Source organism: Macaca mulatta, chromosome 5 (assembly GCF_049350105.2).
Source record: "Macaca mulatta isolate MMU2019108-1 chromosome 5, T2T-MMU8v2.0, whole genome shotgun sequence".
Taxonomy (NCBI): Eukaryota; Metazoa; Chordata; class Mammalia; order Primates; family Cercopithecidae; genus Macaca; species Macaca mulatta.
In genome coordinates, this window is record NC_133410.1 from 40,860,941 (window position 1) to 40,877,561 (window position 16,621).

General features: G+C 39.8%; 1 protein-coding gene across 41 annotated transcripts in view; it reads left to right on the top strand.

Annotated features, from left to right (window-relative positions):
* LIMCH1 (LIM and calponin homology domains 1) overlaps positions 1 to 16,621 on the top strand; it is a 342,574-nt gene that overhangs the window by 252,190 nt on the left and 73,763 nt on the right. For 27 of the 41 annotated variants that reach the window (XM_078003343.1, XM_078003345.1, XM_078003344.1 and 24 more), the window contains 2 exons: positions 3,950 to 4,145; positions 9,803 to 10,055. In XM_078003343.1, the coding sequence (XP_077859469.1) occupies positions 3,950 to 4,145; positions 9,803 to 10,055 (449 nt within the window). Of the gene's footprint in view, positions 1 to 3,949; positions 4,146 to 9,802; positions 10,056 to 11,037; positions 11,305 to 16,621 lie in introns of all 41 variants that reach the window. The other 14 variants (XM_078003331.1, XM_078003333.1, XM_078003335.1 and 11 more) reach the window with 1 other exon arrangement.

Consider the following 16,621-nt stretch of genomic DNA (forward strand, 5'->3'; position numbering starts at 1 on the left):
AGGGTGAGCCACCTTACAAATCACAAAGGGAGCAGAAAAATGTTGAGCAGTAAAAGAGAGGCATCTGGCGTTTCTCAGAAACAGTTAAGTCATCCACCAATCCTAGCTGGTTCTTGTTATGTCTGAGAAAGGGGGACAGGAAGAAGATGAGTAAAATAATCCCAAAATTTCATGATGCTAGTAGTTCTCACCCCTTCATTAATATACTTTGACTAGAATAACTCATAGCAGTTAGCACAAGGGACTGAGATTCTAGATGAAAAGCAGAAACAATGTTAATTAGAGCCCAAGAAAGGAGAATGTAGATATGCTAATCTCTGTTGGTTTATATCTTCTACTCGCCCTCAGAAGCTTCACTTTAAGTGACCAGAAAATGAGATGTGGTGACTTGATGGGAACCAATAGAATTGCCCATCCAGCTGATATCCTTATTTTTATTTCTGGCTGAAGAGCCAGCCTGTCACTTCACCCTGAGCTTCCTAGGGATGAGCTTGGCCAAGGACAGCCATGGGTGGCCTGGTTTTCACTGCTTCAACTGGCCATGCCATTCAGCTCCCAGCTCTTGCACTTGGTCCAAGGTTTGATTCTTGGCTTTCTACACAGCCATGAATATAACAGCCTTTCTGTTTTTCCTTCCCATAACTAGCTGTGAGAAAGCAGCTAACGCTCCAAGAGGCATGTCGACGTTCTCCTTTCTTCTCCTGTGGTTTGTAGGGTGAGGGTGGGGAAGACATTTGGGCCTGTGGGGAGCCTTTCTGATATTATTTTCTTGAAAACCCAGTTGTATAATGGCTGCGCCAAGGAGCTTGTAGTTGTGTCATTTCCAGATGTGACCAGCGGTCTGGCTCCCTGAGTGTCTGCCTTCCCTGATGGGAAATTAGGCTCAAGACATCTAGACATGGGATATAAACGAAGAAAGAGAGAGAGGAATATCAGGATGTGTGGAAAGTTGTGTCCTTAGCTACATTTGTAAGTGTTTTATGATTTGTATATATTGAAATTTACCTATTTGAGAGAATCAATTGTACTAATTGTAACTATAGCTAACACTTTCAGAGTACTTGTTCTGTAATAGGCATTTTTCTGACTACTTTCCATGTATGAACACATTTAACCCTCCCAGCAACTCTATGAGATAGGTGTTATTATTAGTCCCATTTTACAGATGAGAAAACTGAGGTCTGGAGAAATTAAATAACTTGCCTAAGGTCACACAGCTGGCAAGGGGTAGAGCCAATATTTAAACCCAGCCAGTCAGGATTCGGAGACCATTCTCTTAACCATTACCCTAAACTCCCTCTCTTTTGCACTAATCATGCTCCATATAACGTTTCAGTCAACAGTGGACAGCATATATGCAGTGGTCCTAGAAAATTAAAATGCAGGTTGAGTATCCCTAATCTGAAATCTGAAATGCTCCAAAATACAAAACTTTTGAGCAAAGACATGACTCTGAAAGAAAGTGCTCACTGGAACATTTTTGGATTTTGAATTTTCAGGTTTGGGATGATGCTGAACTGGTAAGTGTAATGCAAATATTTCCAAATCCAAAAAAAGTCAGAAATCCTGAACAGTTTTGGTCCCAAGCATTTGGATAATGGAGACTCAATCTGTAGCACAGTTTTACTATATTTTTCTATGTTTAGATATGTGTGGTTGCGCAAATACCATTGTGTTGCAGTTACCTACAGTATTCAATACAGTCACATGCTGTACAGCTTTGCAGCATAGGAACAATGAGCTGTACATATAACCTAGGTGTGTAGTAGGATCGGCCATCTAGGTTTGCGTGAGTACACACTATGATGTTTGCACAACAGTGAAATCTCCTAATGACATATCCCTGTCATTCAGCAACACACAACTGTATTTATAGTTTTGTGATCTAGTCATAATAGCGTTTAGCTGAGGAACATAATCCAGGTTAGCATCATCTACAGAATAAGGAGGCAGTAAGTGTCTAGTAGTAGAGAAGATGCTGATGCTGGAACTGTAACTGTATCGAAGATGATCAAATATTTTCAGGTATACCATTTGGGATTTGGAGACAGAGTTTTGGGTTGGAATCACAGCTTTGCCACTGACTATGTGATCTCAGTCAAGTTACTTAACCTCTCTGATTCTTATTTTTCTCTTCTGTAAAATAGGGATAATGCTAACCATGTTGTAGGATGAGTGGTTGTGAGGATTAAATAACATAACATGCAAAAAGCATCAAGTATAGCCACAGACACATAATAAGTGATCAATAAAAGTGACCTTTGTTTTTTAGCCATTTGGCCTATTCTCAGTAGGTAAATAATCCAAGATGATTACTTGCGTTTCCAAAGAAATTAAATATGAAACCATATCCAATTTGGGTCTATAATTTTCAGTGAGTCATGAGTTCTTCCTTTTCCAGCTAGTCAGGCCTGGCTTTTGTTCAAGTTCTGGTTAACTTTTGACCTAAGAGTAAGCTACCTTAATTTCCATAACTGGAATTTCTGCCTTCCTCTGGAAGGTCATGCTGGCTCTACTCACCCAGGCCATTTGACAACCTATTCTTCAGGGCATCAATCAGTCCTCAGTCTGGAGGCTGCAGGGTGCTCCTCTCAGTCCTGCCCTTGTCCTCTTGCCCACTCCCTTCTCTTGATGCAAAGCTGTGTGTGTCTTGTAAATTACAGCCACTCTGTCCCCCCCAAAGGGCCTCCTGCTGCGGAGTATGTCAGAGGCTCTGGATATAATTGATAGAAGCAGCCAGCAAAGGCACTTCCTGCAAAGGCATTGGCTCCCGTGGGCATCCTAGACAGTTTAGACGAGTTTCCAAAACTGCTAACATGAAGAATATTTATTTTTCCTTTCTATTGGGAATGCGGAGGGGACTTTCGCGAGCATCCCAGGAAATCTACAGTGTGGCATTCCAGTCTTTGCGGATGAGAACATGCCTCTCTGCCAGTGTTATCCACAGTCCTAATTTTAAGCGACAGTCTGGACGATATTAAATTGAGGTTTATCTTTGAGTGACCAGAGTTATTTTTGTTTTAGTCAGCCTGGACTATTGTAATTAATGCTAAGACACTGGCGGGAACAAGGCCTTTATTATAATACGAGGGTGAGGATGGCTTTGACTGACCTTTCTTCTGCTGGAGTTTCAGTGTTTTAGTATGTGCTGCTTGTGCTGGAAAGAATTTATAATCACAGGCTGTCAAAGACAGCCATTGTTCTCCCTGCTCTGAACATGTGGGTCAGCCACAAGTGCTTTCAGCTCCCCTAGCGCCAAGAGCTGGCCGAGAGCGAGAGCATGCCTGGATTCTTCTGAGGCATCAGGAAAAGCGTTTTGCATATTTTTCATTGCTTTTTTTTTTTTTTTTTAACTTTTTGCCTCAGAAAGACAGCTCCCTTTCAGAGCAGGAATTTCCCTCCAAGGTAGCAGGAGATGAATGCGTGCTGCTCAAAGATTTTACACAACTGATTCTGCAGCAAAGACAAATGCTGCCTGTATTTGCCAGATAGCATAAACAGGAGCAAAAGTTGTACAGCTAAACCAGGGGCTCATCCCCAGGACAGACATGCAGTTATGGATTCCGAAAGACAAGTCAAGGTTAAGGTTTTGGTTTTTTGTTTTTGTTTTGGACTATCATTGTACTGTTGTGAATCCAAACTTTGTGATCCTTTCTTCTCATTCTTTCTCTACTTTTTTTTTTTTTTAAACCTAGGGAATATGAGTTATTTGGGGATTTAAAAAAAAAAATGTTGTGCATGATTTTCTGATTGGGAAAGTTGCAGCGAAGGAGGCTCGAGGAACAGAGTGATGACTTTTCGATGATGATTGATCCTGTAACTGGTTGCCACAACCTTTCCATTCTGATGTGATATTCAGGGGTTTTTCTTGGAGACCACTGGAGACCCATCTTCCTGATAGTGTAGGCTAGAATTATGTCTGTAACCCTTTCATTTTCTTTTTGAACAGGAGACTGATGACATTGAGAGTCCTAAACGCAGTATCCGAGACAGTGGCTACATCGACTGCTGGGATTCCGAGCGCAGCGACTCCCTCTCTCCTCCTCGCCACGGCAGAGATGATTCCTTCGACAGCCTGGATTCCTTTGGCTCCCGCTCTCGGCAGACGCCTTCACCAGATGTAGTCCTCAGGGGAAGCAGCGATGGTAGGTTGGAGTCTTAATAAACTGTCCATCTTGGAATTAAACATTTGCAGGGGCTGCACTGCGGCTGGCAGAGGGATGGGCACTGGGAAAGCAGGCTCCATATTCACCTTGCTGGAACTTAGTAATTCTCTAAACTGGCAGAAAAAAAGAAGTCTTTGAATGTTGTTTTTCATGGTCCTTAGAATTTTGGTTGGCTTTGCCAAGAGTTTATTTGAGCACTGCCTCAGTGAGCATATCTTCTATTGGAAAATGTGTTACCTCATTCCTCCCTTGGTCTCAGTGAATCAAGACACTGTGCAGACCATTAGCTCATAAAGTGTGTTGGAGGTTTATATACTCTGGGCATGAGGAAGGGAAATGTTTGAGTGAGTACCACACTATATAAGTGAAAATGGATCAACTTCCAGTAAACTGGAAATGAACTGCACACACTTTGGAAAGTTCTGAAGCCTGGGATTGTGCAACTTTAATTGGCATGGTTTTTGGCAATCTGTTTGATGCTTATGATACCTGACTGGTATAGCTAGCACGATGCAGGTGGCCGTTAATGTATAGTGCACAACCCAGGCTGCCTGCTTGTTCTGAAGCTGGGATTGATTTAAACCCTGTGGGTTTTATATCACTTGGAAGAAATGATTATTTTTCTTTACAAAAATGTGTAATCATGTAACTTGATATAAACATAATGCCTATTTTTCAGAAGCTGTTTGTCTTACTTATCTTGTACCTTTGTACTTTTAGAAGGAAAGATGGTTTGGTTCTACATATTCTACATATAGAAACTTGCAGAAAATCATGAGGGCTGGTGGGAAATTTTTAAATTGTTTCCTTTTTTAATGTATTGCTTGGTTGATGCTACTATATCTAGCTAATATATCTTAAGCCTACTCTGAGATCAGAATTATATTTTGTAGCTAAAAGATCCCTTCCAGCTATAAAATTCTGTTACGAAAATACTTGACTATTTAATGTGTCCAGGATCTAAGTTAATTCCTTGGTACACAGTATCTCATTTAGTCCTCAGCTGAGATTTTAGAGATACTCACTCAGCATCTCAGTCAACACTTCCACAGAGCTGTGAGACACTACTTATTCTTACTTCACTGATGAGCCTTTGAGAAGTTAAGTAATCATCTCAACATTTACAAATTACAAAAAAATCACTGTCAGAAAGAAGTATAACAATGTTAGCTTTAAGAAGTGTGAATGCAAAATCTATGCTCTTAAGCTTAATTTACCCACACTTCTTTCTCTTTGCCTAATAGATGTTTTATTCTGGAATGACTGCAACTAATGCTTTTGTTTAGGACTTAAACTTTCTAGCAAATAGTTTAACCTCGGGGCCACATAGTATGTGACTCCTAAAGAATTCCAGGATGCATTGTGAACCTCTGGCAAAGCATTTCTAAAATGTTATATATCATCTTAAGTGCCCCCCACACTATTAGAAGTTAAATACCAAATTCACGATCTAAGTGAGCTTTAACATAACCAAAGAGTAGATTTACTTTTCTGAAGCATACCTTAACCAAACAAACGATTTCATCCATATTATTTTGATTAGTTGTTTTAAGTTATTGCATTTTCTTTATCCTGTTTTTTTCTTAACTGGTAAGGTAGATCATTTATCATTACCAGCTTTGGGGTGTTCAAAGTTTAAACGAATCACATCTTGAAGGGTGATTACTAATAATATACTAATATGTGTGAAGTACAATTTAGTTTGCAGCAATGAAAATTGATAAGCTAGAGTGTTTTTATGAATGTTTTCTCCATCCAAAAAACATGAAATTAGAGCTTCACAAAACACCATCCATGAAAGAGCTTCTTATACACAGATTTTACCAATCAACCCAATACCTTAAGGCTTATGTTCTTGTAAACTAATCAAGACCTAATGAGATTCTTAAAGAAAAACAACGCATTTATTAATCTGCTGTTTAAAATGTAGTATAATTTTAGCCAAATAGATGTTGGGTTTCATAAGAGTTTATGGTATGTTTTTAAATGATGCTAATTAAGAAGATTGCTGGTCCTAATAAACACTTCCAAATTTGAAAAAAACTTGTTTTTTTAAATCTTGAGAATTTATTTCCTAGGACTCACAATCAATTGGGGAATATCATACCATGAAATTCTTCAACTCTATGTTGGGCCAATATAGACATCTTTCACTTTATTATTATCCATTCCCATTAATCCATTCAATAAAGATAATCAAGGGCCATACTCATGAGAGGCATCATGATTCTGTGGTTTGGACACAGAGCTACCTGGTAGGATGCTGTAGATCCCAGGGTTGATTCAACAAATCTGTCTTGCTAGACAGGTGCCCAATTTCTCCCCCAGCATTAATAGCATCTCTTCTGAGTCCACTTAATGGGCTTCATTGAAGAGGAAATAACAAAACCCCCTACCCAGATGTTTTCAAAATTAAGAACATATTTTGTAAATATGATGCATTAGGTTAAATAAACAGTCTAATGTTTCATATCAAAGATGTGCTGAGGAAGGGAAACAATGAGAGAAATCAAAGTGCTAGAGGAAGATTAAAAAGCGAAGGGTTGGGGGTGTGTATGGCAAAGATACGTTTAAAAAAAAAAACAAAAAACAAAAAAACCTCCAGTAACTGAGAGAGAAGTGTAGACTCATGGAAAGGAAGAATCAGACTTGGATTTAAAAAAAAAAAAAAATCACTGGCTGGGCGCAGTGGCTCATGCCTGTAATCCCAGCACTTCAGGAGGCCAAGGTGAGCGGATCACCTGAGGTCAGGAGTTCAAGACCAGCCTGGCCAACATGGTGAAACTCTATCTCTACTAAAAATACAAAAAGTTAGCTGTGCATGGTGGTGGCCGCCTGTAATTCCAGCTACTCAGGAGGCTGAGACAGGAGAATCACTTGAACCTGGGAGGTAGAGGTTGCAGTGAGCCAAGATCACACCATTACGCTCCAGCCTGGATAACAAGAGTGAAACTCAAAACTCCGTCTCAAAAAAAAAAAAAAAAAAAAAAAAAAAAACCCAACATCATCATCTCATGCTAGATTACATTCTCCTAACCCTGGAAATCAATGGAGAAGCCACCTTAGTAAATTTCCATGTTCACAGGGAGAAGTGAAGTCAAAACTTTTGAGGTGTCAGCCTTAGATAAGAAGACTCTGACATTTCCCAAGGGTATACTGGGCCGGCCACCTCCTAGGTGCTTTATGTCATCTCATTTAATTCTTGTGACAACATGTGATTACTTGTATTATCACCTCCATGTATCCCATGAGGACCCTGAAGTATAGAAGATTTAAGTGTCCCAGGGTCACACAGCTAGTAGGTGGTAGAGCTGAAATTTCAGACCCTGGCCTCTAAATCCATAAACCTATACTTCTTTCAACTGAGCTACCCTGTCCTGGAGCATTTGCAAGGCTAACATTTCTTGAAGTGTCTTAGACATTCACCAAAGAATAATTGGGGGGAAAAATTATTTGCTTATGTTGTTAGACAACATATTTGGAGACTTTCACTCAGTATATTATAGATAATATAAATAGGTATCTGTATCTATATGTGTGTGTGTATAGATACTATACACAAATAGGATTCATAGATTATAGGATTTTAGAATTGAGGGACCTGAGATAACTCTAATCCATCACTAAGCTTTCATAGTTGATTGAAGAATCATTTGCTTTATTTGTTCAACAAAGTGCAGCACTTCTTGTAATCAGTACACTTTTATCAGAGGACATTTTCCCAAGACAGGTGTGTCACAGAGGAAAGAACTTTGGAAGTCAAGAGAACAGAAAGTAGAGTTTCACAACTGTCACTAATCAGCCCTGCAGCAGAGGTTCCTAAGGTATCCCTGAGCCTCTGTTCCCACCTTTATAAAATGGGGATAGTATCAAATGGGGGAACAAATTCAAAAGTTTAGCAAGGTAAGGTAGTCTTAGTGTTTGTTTGTAAAGCAATTCACAGGGAGCTCTAAACATTTCATTATGATACTGAGACAGATATTCTTGTTTAAAGACCGGGTGGAAAGGAGCTAAATTATGAGTCAAATACTGTACTAATAAGTAGTGAAATGGTCAAAACTTCAGAAGGAGGACTGAAAGCATGTGGCATGAATAATTCATAAACTGAATATTTCATCTGCAACAATGAACAACTTGTTTATGGTCAATGCCTTTAACTTTTACAGTCTTTTAAAAGCCATTATATCATTTAACCTCCAGGGCAAATCATTTTATTCCTGTTTTACAGAAAAGGACAGTCAAGTGTGTTAGAGACAACCCTAGGAGCCCCAGCTCATTTCTAACAGATCCAGAACTATTATGACCTAAAGAGTAGCCAGCATTTGTTAAGCACTTAGTCTGCCCCAAGCACTGTACCAATAGTTTTATATGTATCTGGTTCTTCCAACAGCTATGAAGCAGGTATATTATTATCCTTGTTTTATAAATTGGGAAACTGAGGCTTAAAATGCTGATGTAACATATGTAAAGTCTCATGGCTAATGAGCAGCAGAACTCAAAAGGAAGTGGCTCTGACTTAACACCAACCTTCTCTGCCAGGCTGCTACATCTCCTGGCTCTTAGTTTAAGGCTCTTTTCTTAAGGGTAAATAGGTATATATTTTATTTGTTACCAACATAGTTGAATAATCTTGTAATGCTCTCATTGATTAATTGTTTTCAACCAGCATTGAAACAGTGGCTACTTATATGGTAGTGTTTGTTGGAATGATGGCTTCATTCTAATAGATCCTAGAAATCTAATAAGATGAGACTCAGGAAACAAGAATACCATATAATTATTGGGGCTTTTGTCCAACAAGTGGCCGATGTTGGGAATGTTGAATTCCTTTGTGTTGTCTAAAACACTCTAAGCCAAACCAACTCATTTATTCATCAGATAATCTAAGGATGCCCACTGTGTACAAAGGCAATGGCATAATAACTACAAAAACTATAAAGCCCTTATTCTCAAAGTACAAGGTAGAAAGTGTAATGTGCCAGAAGAAAAGACAAGATCATGGGGTCATAGGGTTCACAGGAAGAACAGATTGCCTCCAGCTGTGGGAACCAGGAAGCGCTCCCATGCAGAGGAACAACTTGAGCCATTTCCTGGAAGCCAAACCCTTGGTATAATCCAAATTGATCACTTTTCTGAGTTTCTGTTGTTCTTCTACATCTGTGCTTCTTGATTGTAACTTAAGTTCTCTAGGTATGTTATGGGTTGGTTAAAGATGCCTCAAAGACAAAAAGCTTCATAATTTCTATTTGCTGGAGTATCTAGCATAGTGTAAGACATGCAGCAGGGGCCCAGTGAAAACTTCATTGGTTAATTTCTGTTTTCTTCTTTTGAGAGTAGCAGAATCTCAGGAGGCATATAATCCTATTGCAGATGTGTTGCTAATTGTAATTCTCAGATACAGTTAGGCTTATGTCTGTATTTTTAAATTTTGCCCTTGTCGGGTTTTTTCCCTGATTTTTTTCCTTCTTTTCCCACAGTGGAGTAATCTACATGGATCCTTTAGATTTGTTAAGTGAATGATTTAAGAAGGAATCCTCAGAACCCACACATTGAACCACATCCCTAATGCATGCTTAACATTGGGAACTTTCTGCTAGCCTAACACACTTTCTCAGCACCCATCCTGTTTTCCCCAGGGAGAGGAAGTGACTCTGAATCCGACTTGCCTCATCGGAAGCTGCCAGATGTGAAGAAGGATGACATGTCTGCACGGCGGACTTCCCATGGTGAGCCGAAATCAGTAGTGCCTTTTAACCAGTACCTCCCGAACAAAAGCAATCAGACGGCCTACGTCCCCGCGCCTCTGAGAAAGAAGAAAGCAGAGCGCGAGGAATACCGCAAGAGCTGGAGTACCGCTACCTCCCCTCTGGGTGGGGAGAGGCCCTTCAGGTAAGGCCTGAGCGCCGCTGCCCTCTTCCTGACTTGGGCATTAGTGGTTTGGGAACTGCAGCTCCTGGAATCAGGTTAAATCACCAATCAGAACTTTGATGGAAGACTACAGATGGAAGTGGGTGGGACAGATCTTTGGAGACAGCTTATCAGGAGAAAATAGAAATTTCGTGAATGCGCCTAGAACCGTGCCTGGCACACAGTATGTACTCAGCAACTGCTTGTCTAAATAAGCAGATTTCTGAAACCAATTCTGTTGATAGGACATTGAGAGCAAATCTGTCATCCGTGTCCTTCTGCAGAGACTGCTTGACTCTCAATCCTGTCAGATTAGGCATAGAAAGATTCCTATCTTTATGCAAAAAGATATTTTAAAAATTTAGGCTTAAATTAATCTGATATAAGCTCAAATATGTGATACATGGAATATGGTTCACAATCACATATAGAAATAGTCATAATAAATGGATTTCTCATCTCTTTAGAGAAACAGTGTTTTCCTTAATCTCTGATTATGCTTTTGTATTTATTTATTTATTCATTTATACAGCAAGTATTTATTGAGCATCTACTACATGATAGGCATTGGGGACCCAATAACAAATAAGGCAGAGTCCCTGCCTTCAAGAATCTTACAATAAAATAAACTTGTCTAATAGTCCATCTGTACTATTATTTTCCATTGAATAAAGATTTTACTACAATTTTTAATTTGCTGAACAAACTAATGAATTTTACGTTTCCAGCAGAAAAGGTTTTTGCCTTTCATTATCAAGTCTGGGATAACTCTCAGTGTTGTGGGTATGATGCATTGTATAAATTAAATGGTTGCCTTGAATTTTCTTCACATTATCACATTATATTGTCTGCTATGACTTCCTTTTCTAAAGGGAAAGTAATGTCAGAATAGCGGGGAGATGACATGGGGTCTGCTCCCAGCCCAGTCTGTTAGTTTGGTAAACCGTATCATCCAACTCACTAGCTTTCCTGAAACGATAGAGGAAGAGGGGAGTGAAGTGGGGTCTGCTGGTGAAGACGACCCAGCTGGCCAAATGAATCCTGGTTGGAAGCCTTCCAATGGTGGGTGTGAATTACCCGACGGCAGTGATAAGGAGCACCCTTCTTCAGACGGGGCTGTGGTGGCCCCAGTTCCCAAGTCTGAAGAAAAAGATGCTGTTGAGATCCAAAAGCGCAAAAGGCTAGAGCAAGCTGGAATCAAGGTCATGCCAGCAGCACAGCGCTTTGCCAGGTCAGCTCTGGGCTGAAGGCTGGCCTGACTGGCTTTCTGCATGCCTGGGGGTTTGAAATCTGTCTAGAGAGTTGGAGTTTTCATCTTATTTTTCCACTTCCCGCTTTTCCTATTGCATCACTGTTCCCTCCTCTGAGCACATAGACGATAGTCTTTGCCTTCAGGCATGTCTCTGCTAAGTACCTCCTGGGTATTTTAAATGAATGTGAAGAGTGAGCTCCTCACTGCTGGGTGCAGACCTTGTCTTCGTCATGTATTTGTGGTCAGGCATGTGTGGGCTGCAGGATTTACCTAGCAATAACATTGTATTTTTCTATTGTTTGTGGCTTGTTAATTTTCACGCTACTCCTAAATGGCTCATATCTTACTTTACACATCACTAGAAAAATAGTCTGTTTCTTTGAAATGGGGAACACTCTCTTTAGGGAGTGGCTGCCTTACAAAAATCCACTTACTTTCCTTGTCCCAAGAGAGTACTAAGTAGAATTGGGTTTATTTGACTCCTTAGTTTCTAAAGCATGTTGATTCAAAAACAAAGAATGGAGTAATTACTTCTCTTTAATTTTAACAAAGGTACTAGTATCCAGTCCTGATAGCTTCATATTACATGTGAGATGGAGACCTTCAGCAATCAGAGCCAAGGAAAACTATAGTTCTACACTCTTCTGTAATGTTTTGAGAAGCTGGTTAATTTTTTTTATAAAATAACCGCAATGATCCTAACAAATAATAATGCAGCCAAAATGTATTTTACAAATCGACATTCATAATAATTTGACAGTTGAAATTCCTTTGCCACTTGCTGTTTAATTTTTTTTTTTTTTTGAGATAGAGTCTCACTCTGTCACCCAAACTGGAGTGCAGTGGTGCGATCTTGGCTCACTGCAACCTCTGCTTCCAGGTTCAAGCAATTCTCGTGCCTCAGCCTCCCAAGTAGCTGGGATTACAAGCGTGTACCACCACGTCTGGCTAATTCTTGGATTTTTAGTAGAGACAGGGTTTCACCATGTTGGCCAGGCTGGTCTAAGAGGTGGCTGATATACCCATCTTCCAGAAGTGTGAGCTGAGGATCATTGATAGTGACTTGCAAAGGTGGTCACTACCAACCTGGTGACCAGATTCGGATGCTCTGACCACAGCACCACATCTTCCTCTCACACATTTTCTGTTTCTCTGTACAACTCCACATGTGGTTTTTTATGTGGTCCAGGTCTTAATTAAAATATCCAGTGTTGAGTTACATAAATTTAATTCTAGAGTACCTTTGTATTAAAAAAAAAAAAAAAACTAAGGATATACTTCCTCCTTGTGTGTGGTATATTACAGATAATCATGCATATTCTAAACATGTATGTGCTTCTAGAATATTCTAACATAAAATTGTGCTTATGTTACAAAAAGCTCTCTGAGTTTATTAAATAATAAAGAGTAATATAATAAAATCTTTTTTAAAAATCCAGATTTTTTAAAGTTTTGATACAGAGACCTTATCAGACACATTTTTTTTCTGCATCCCTTGAGCATCCCATATCCCATGTACCAGAGACCGGACTAGATGCTGAGAAGACAAAAATAATAATAGTGAGGGGAATAATATCTCCTCACTAGGTACCATTTTTCAGACCTCTCCCACTTCTGCCTTTAAGGACATAGTAGTAGGTAATAAGTGATACAGATAAGAATATGAACTTATGTGAAATTTTAATCTTCCTGTCTCTGACACACATTTTTCGTTTATATCACATGTGTAAAGTCTTTAAGCTAGTGTTTACCAAGGATACCATCATCCTTAGAGTATCTAAAATAGCAGGGGGAGAAGAGGGGGAGCTGCGTTAAACTAATTCAGCACACTCAGGAATAATGGTCATGTAGAGAAGAGAAGTGGGGCAAAGACTGGGAAGTCCATACACGTACTGTGCCACTTCAGTAACTGGGACGTTTATTTTATTAAAAACTTTGAACTCTTTTATGACAATTCCCATTCGCTGTACAAACATCAAATCATAGTTTAAAAATGTAATTCTAATGAATATATATTATCTTTGTTTATTTCACTTCCATTCACGTTTCCTGTTATCTGGCTTAATTTTAACCTATTTCATTCAAGTTAGCTCTCATATGCAGAAATTTGCAGGTCAGTTAATGTCATTGCCTCAGATCTTCTGACTTAGCATTTAAAATTGGGCTCTGGATAATTATGCATATTCTCAGAGAATGTTCCCAATAGCAACACAACACAGCTGCTCCAAACACCCAGAATTCATTTGTTAGGCAGATTTTTCAGCTGCCAGCCAGCTCCCTCATAAAGGTTTTACACATAGCATGCCACCAGCCTGGCATGTCTACGTCTTTGTCACTTACTTTTTTGCATGCCACAAGAGTTGAGAGTCATTCTAAGTTTATCCACATTTGGGATCCTGCTTTTAATGTGGCAGAAAGTAGCTTAACTGGAATGAAGTATCATGAAGAAGAAAAGGACTCTTGGTGTCTGAAAAATAGGAATTTAAATCATTGAAAAACACTGATACCTCTCAAGGCATTTTAATCTCAGTGTTCTGTCTTTGACATCCAGATGAATTCTGGCCAGCACGTCTCTGCACCCAACAAGAGGACCACTTGTTGTGGCCCATTTCTCAGCTGAGAAATGTTTGTAGAGATGAATGAGATAATAGAGCCATATCCGAGGGGAGGAGCATATAGATGAACAACAAAGCTTTCTTTTGTAGACTGTTTTTTGTTTGCTTGTTTCCCAAGTATTCTTAAACACCTTGCTAGGCTGGGTGCGGTGGCCCAAACCTGTAATCCCAGCATTTTGGGAGGCTGAGGTGGGCAGATCACTTGAGGTCAGGAGTTCGAGACCAGCCTGGCCAACATAGTGAAACCCTGTCTCTACTAAAAATACAAGAAAATTAGCCAGGCATGGTGGCATTTGCCTGTAATCCCAGCTACTTTGGAGGCTGAGGCAAGAAAATTGCTTGAACCCGGGAGGCAGAGGTTGCAGCGAGCCGAGATCGCATCACTGCACTCCAGCCTGGGCAACAGAGCGAGACTCGTATTATCTTTAAGACAATATACAAACGGGAGCAAAGGCGCATGTTATTTCATTTTCACATGAGGTCAAAAACCTAGAAGTCCCAAGCTTCCTGTCAAACAATATATTAGCAGTATCTTAGCATCAAGAGACGGAAAGTAGGACTTCTTAATAAATGTGTGGAGTTTAATATTTATTAGAGTTTCCACTGAAGGGAAGAAGTATATAAATTACTTTTTCTTCTATTTTATTTTATGGTTGCGCTAACTTAATTATCCCCCAAATATCAGAGTCTGCCAAAGAAGCCAAGATTTCTGTTTTTAAGAGGATAAAATAAGAACCAAGATGCACTTCCCCTGAATTAAAATGCCATAGAGATTTGAGTTCTTTTACTTGGTGTTTCCCACTGGAGAAGTAAACTTTTTTTTGAACTGAATTATAGGTTTCATGTGATTGTACTTCTTTTCTAATTGTTTTCATATGTTTCAGCACTCAGTGCTTGCTTTCTGCTAGTCTGTGGATCTTCTCAACCACGTAGTAATTAATTACAGAGGGGAAAACTAGGCGGGGGGCAGGGTGGGGGGTGTAAAAAAACCTCCGAGGAACAATAGACATTTTAGAAATCTTTAGAGGAAGAGCAGATGCAGCTAAGTGCCAGACATGGATTCCTCTACAGTCCTCCTTACCAGATGCCAGTTCACCATGGCTGCTGAACAGATCCTCGGGTATCGGGGACCAGCCAGGCACGTAACTTGCACGAACCTTTGTGACTCTGGATGTATTAGGGTGGTGCACAAGTAATTGTGGGTTTGCCATTTTTAAAGGCAAAAACCGCAATTACTTGTGCACTGACCAAACAGCTGCCCTGATTGGAGATGGGGTGAACAGGGAGGTTTCCAGTGTCACCCAGAACATTCCCAGGGGGACTAAGAGGCTTTTTTGGAGAGCAGAGTTTCCTTCATTGGAACACACTAGCTACCAATCTAAGCTGGTTGCTTATGCATTGCCAAGTAAAACTGGGTGAAAGAAAACGCCAGCTCTTCCTTAGTTTAAATCATTATCTCATTCATTTTGAAATATGTAAGCCTCAGAAACGTTGAGACAAGAGCTTTTCTTCTCCCTCACCTGCTTTGGACCCATAATCTCTCCTACCAAGATAGCTAGCCTGCCTTTCTTTAGGTAAGGCTGTGCAGGATCGCCAGTTGGAGGCAGGGCTTGGCATTTCTCATTTCACATTGTGCTGTATTCCTTCCACATGAAACAGTGAGCTGTGCCCCCAAAGCAACTCCTTCTTCCCAAAGCTACTCATCTATGAGTGACTTGGATGAAATAAAAGTGCCAAACCTTCTCATGAATATAAATCCAGACAGCCTGGGCCTGCCTCTTGAGTATACTTCAATTAATTTACCTGAGTTCAGATGGCTTGAATTAGAGACCTTAATATTCTGTTCTGCAAAGGGGGCATCATAATTCCTATTTTGCAGGGTTGTCATGAAAATTAGTGTATCTGGAATGTTCTAGCTACTAAGAGTTGTAGTTATTGAAAAATAAAGTAAAACAGACCCAAGTTTCACAAAAGACTGCTCTTAAGGTCCTTCAAAGAAAAAAAAAAAAAGCACATTATAAAAGTCATTTAAATATTTTGATACCTAGATGCCTGTGAATACAATCCTACATATCTACCTTATACATATTATTTATTATTTCAAGGCCAACAGGGCCAGCTCAAAACTTGTATCATTATGTTTTGCTCTCCATGAATCTGCCTTGAAGCTCTGAACTTAAAAGACTCAAGCAATTAGTGGAAAATCAGTCACTGTGACAATTTTTCAAGTGGGTGGGGAGTGTCTTCAGATAGCCAATGGTATGAAAACTTTCTTCACCCTCTTTTTTTTTATCTATTTTTTTAAGTCCACATATCTAAATTGAGATCCTTTGAAATGAGTCTTGCCACACTGGGCATTTAGCCTAAAAATAAACACCCAAGGGAATTTGCAGCCTGGCTGGGTTCACAAGATGCACAAGGGACCAGATTCTCCCTGCTCAAATTGGCATCGCAAATTGGCAGGGCCATTTGCATAAACATGAATATTTTATTCCAAAAAATCTGCCCAAGCTTGGGGAGGTTGGAGCCCAGGACTGTTTGGTTTGTCCAAAAGTGGAAAGAATGTTGCTCTTGGACTTCAGGGGTTCAAGCAGAAGATCTGCTCCTAAATTAGGGTATGAGAGCTCTGATTGCACTGCTGCATTCCAGCCTGGGTGACAGAACAAGACCCTGTCTCTTGA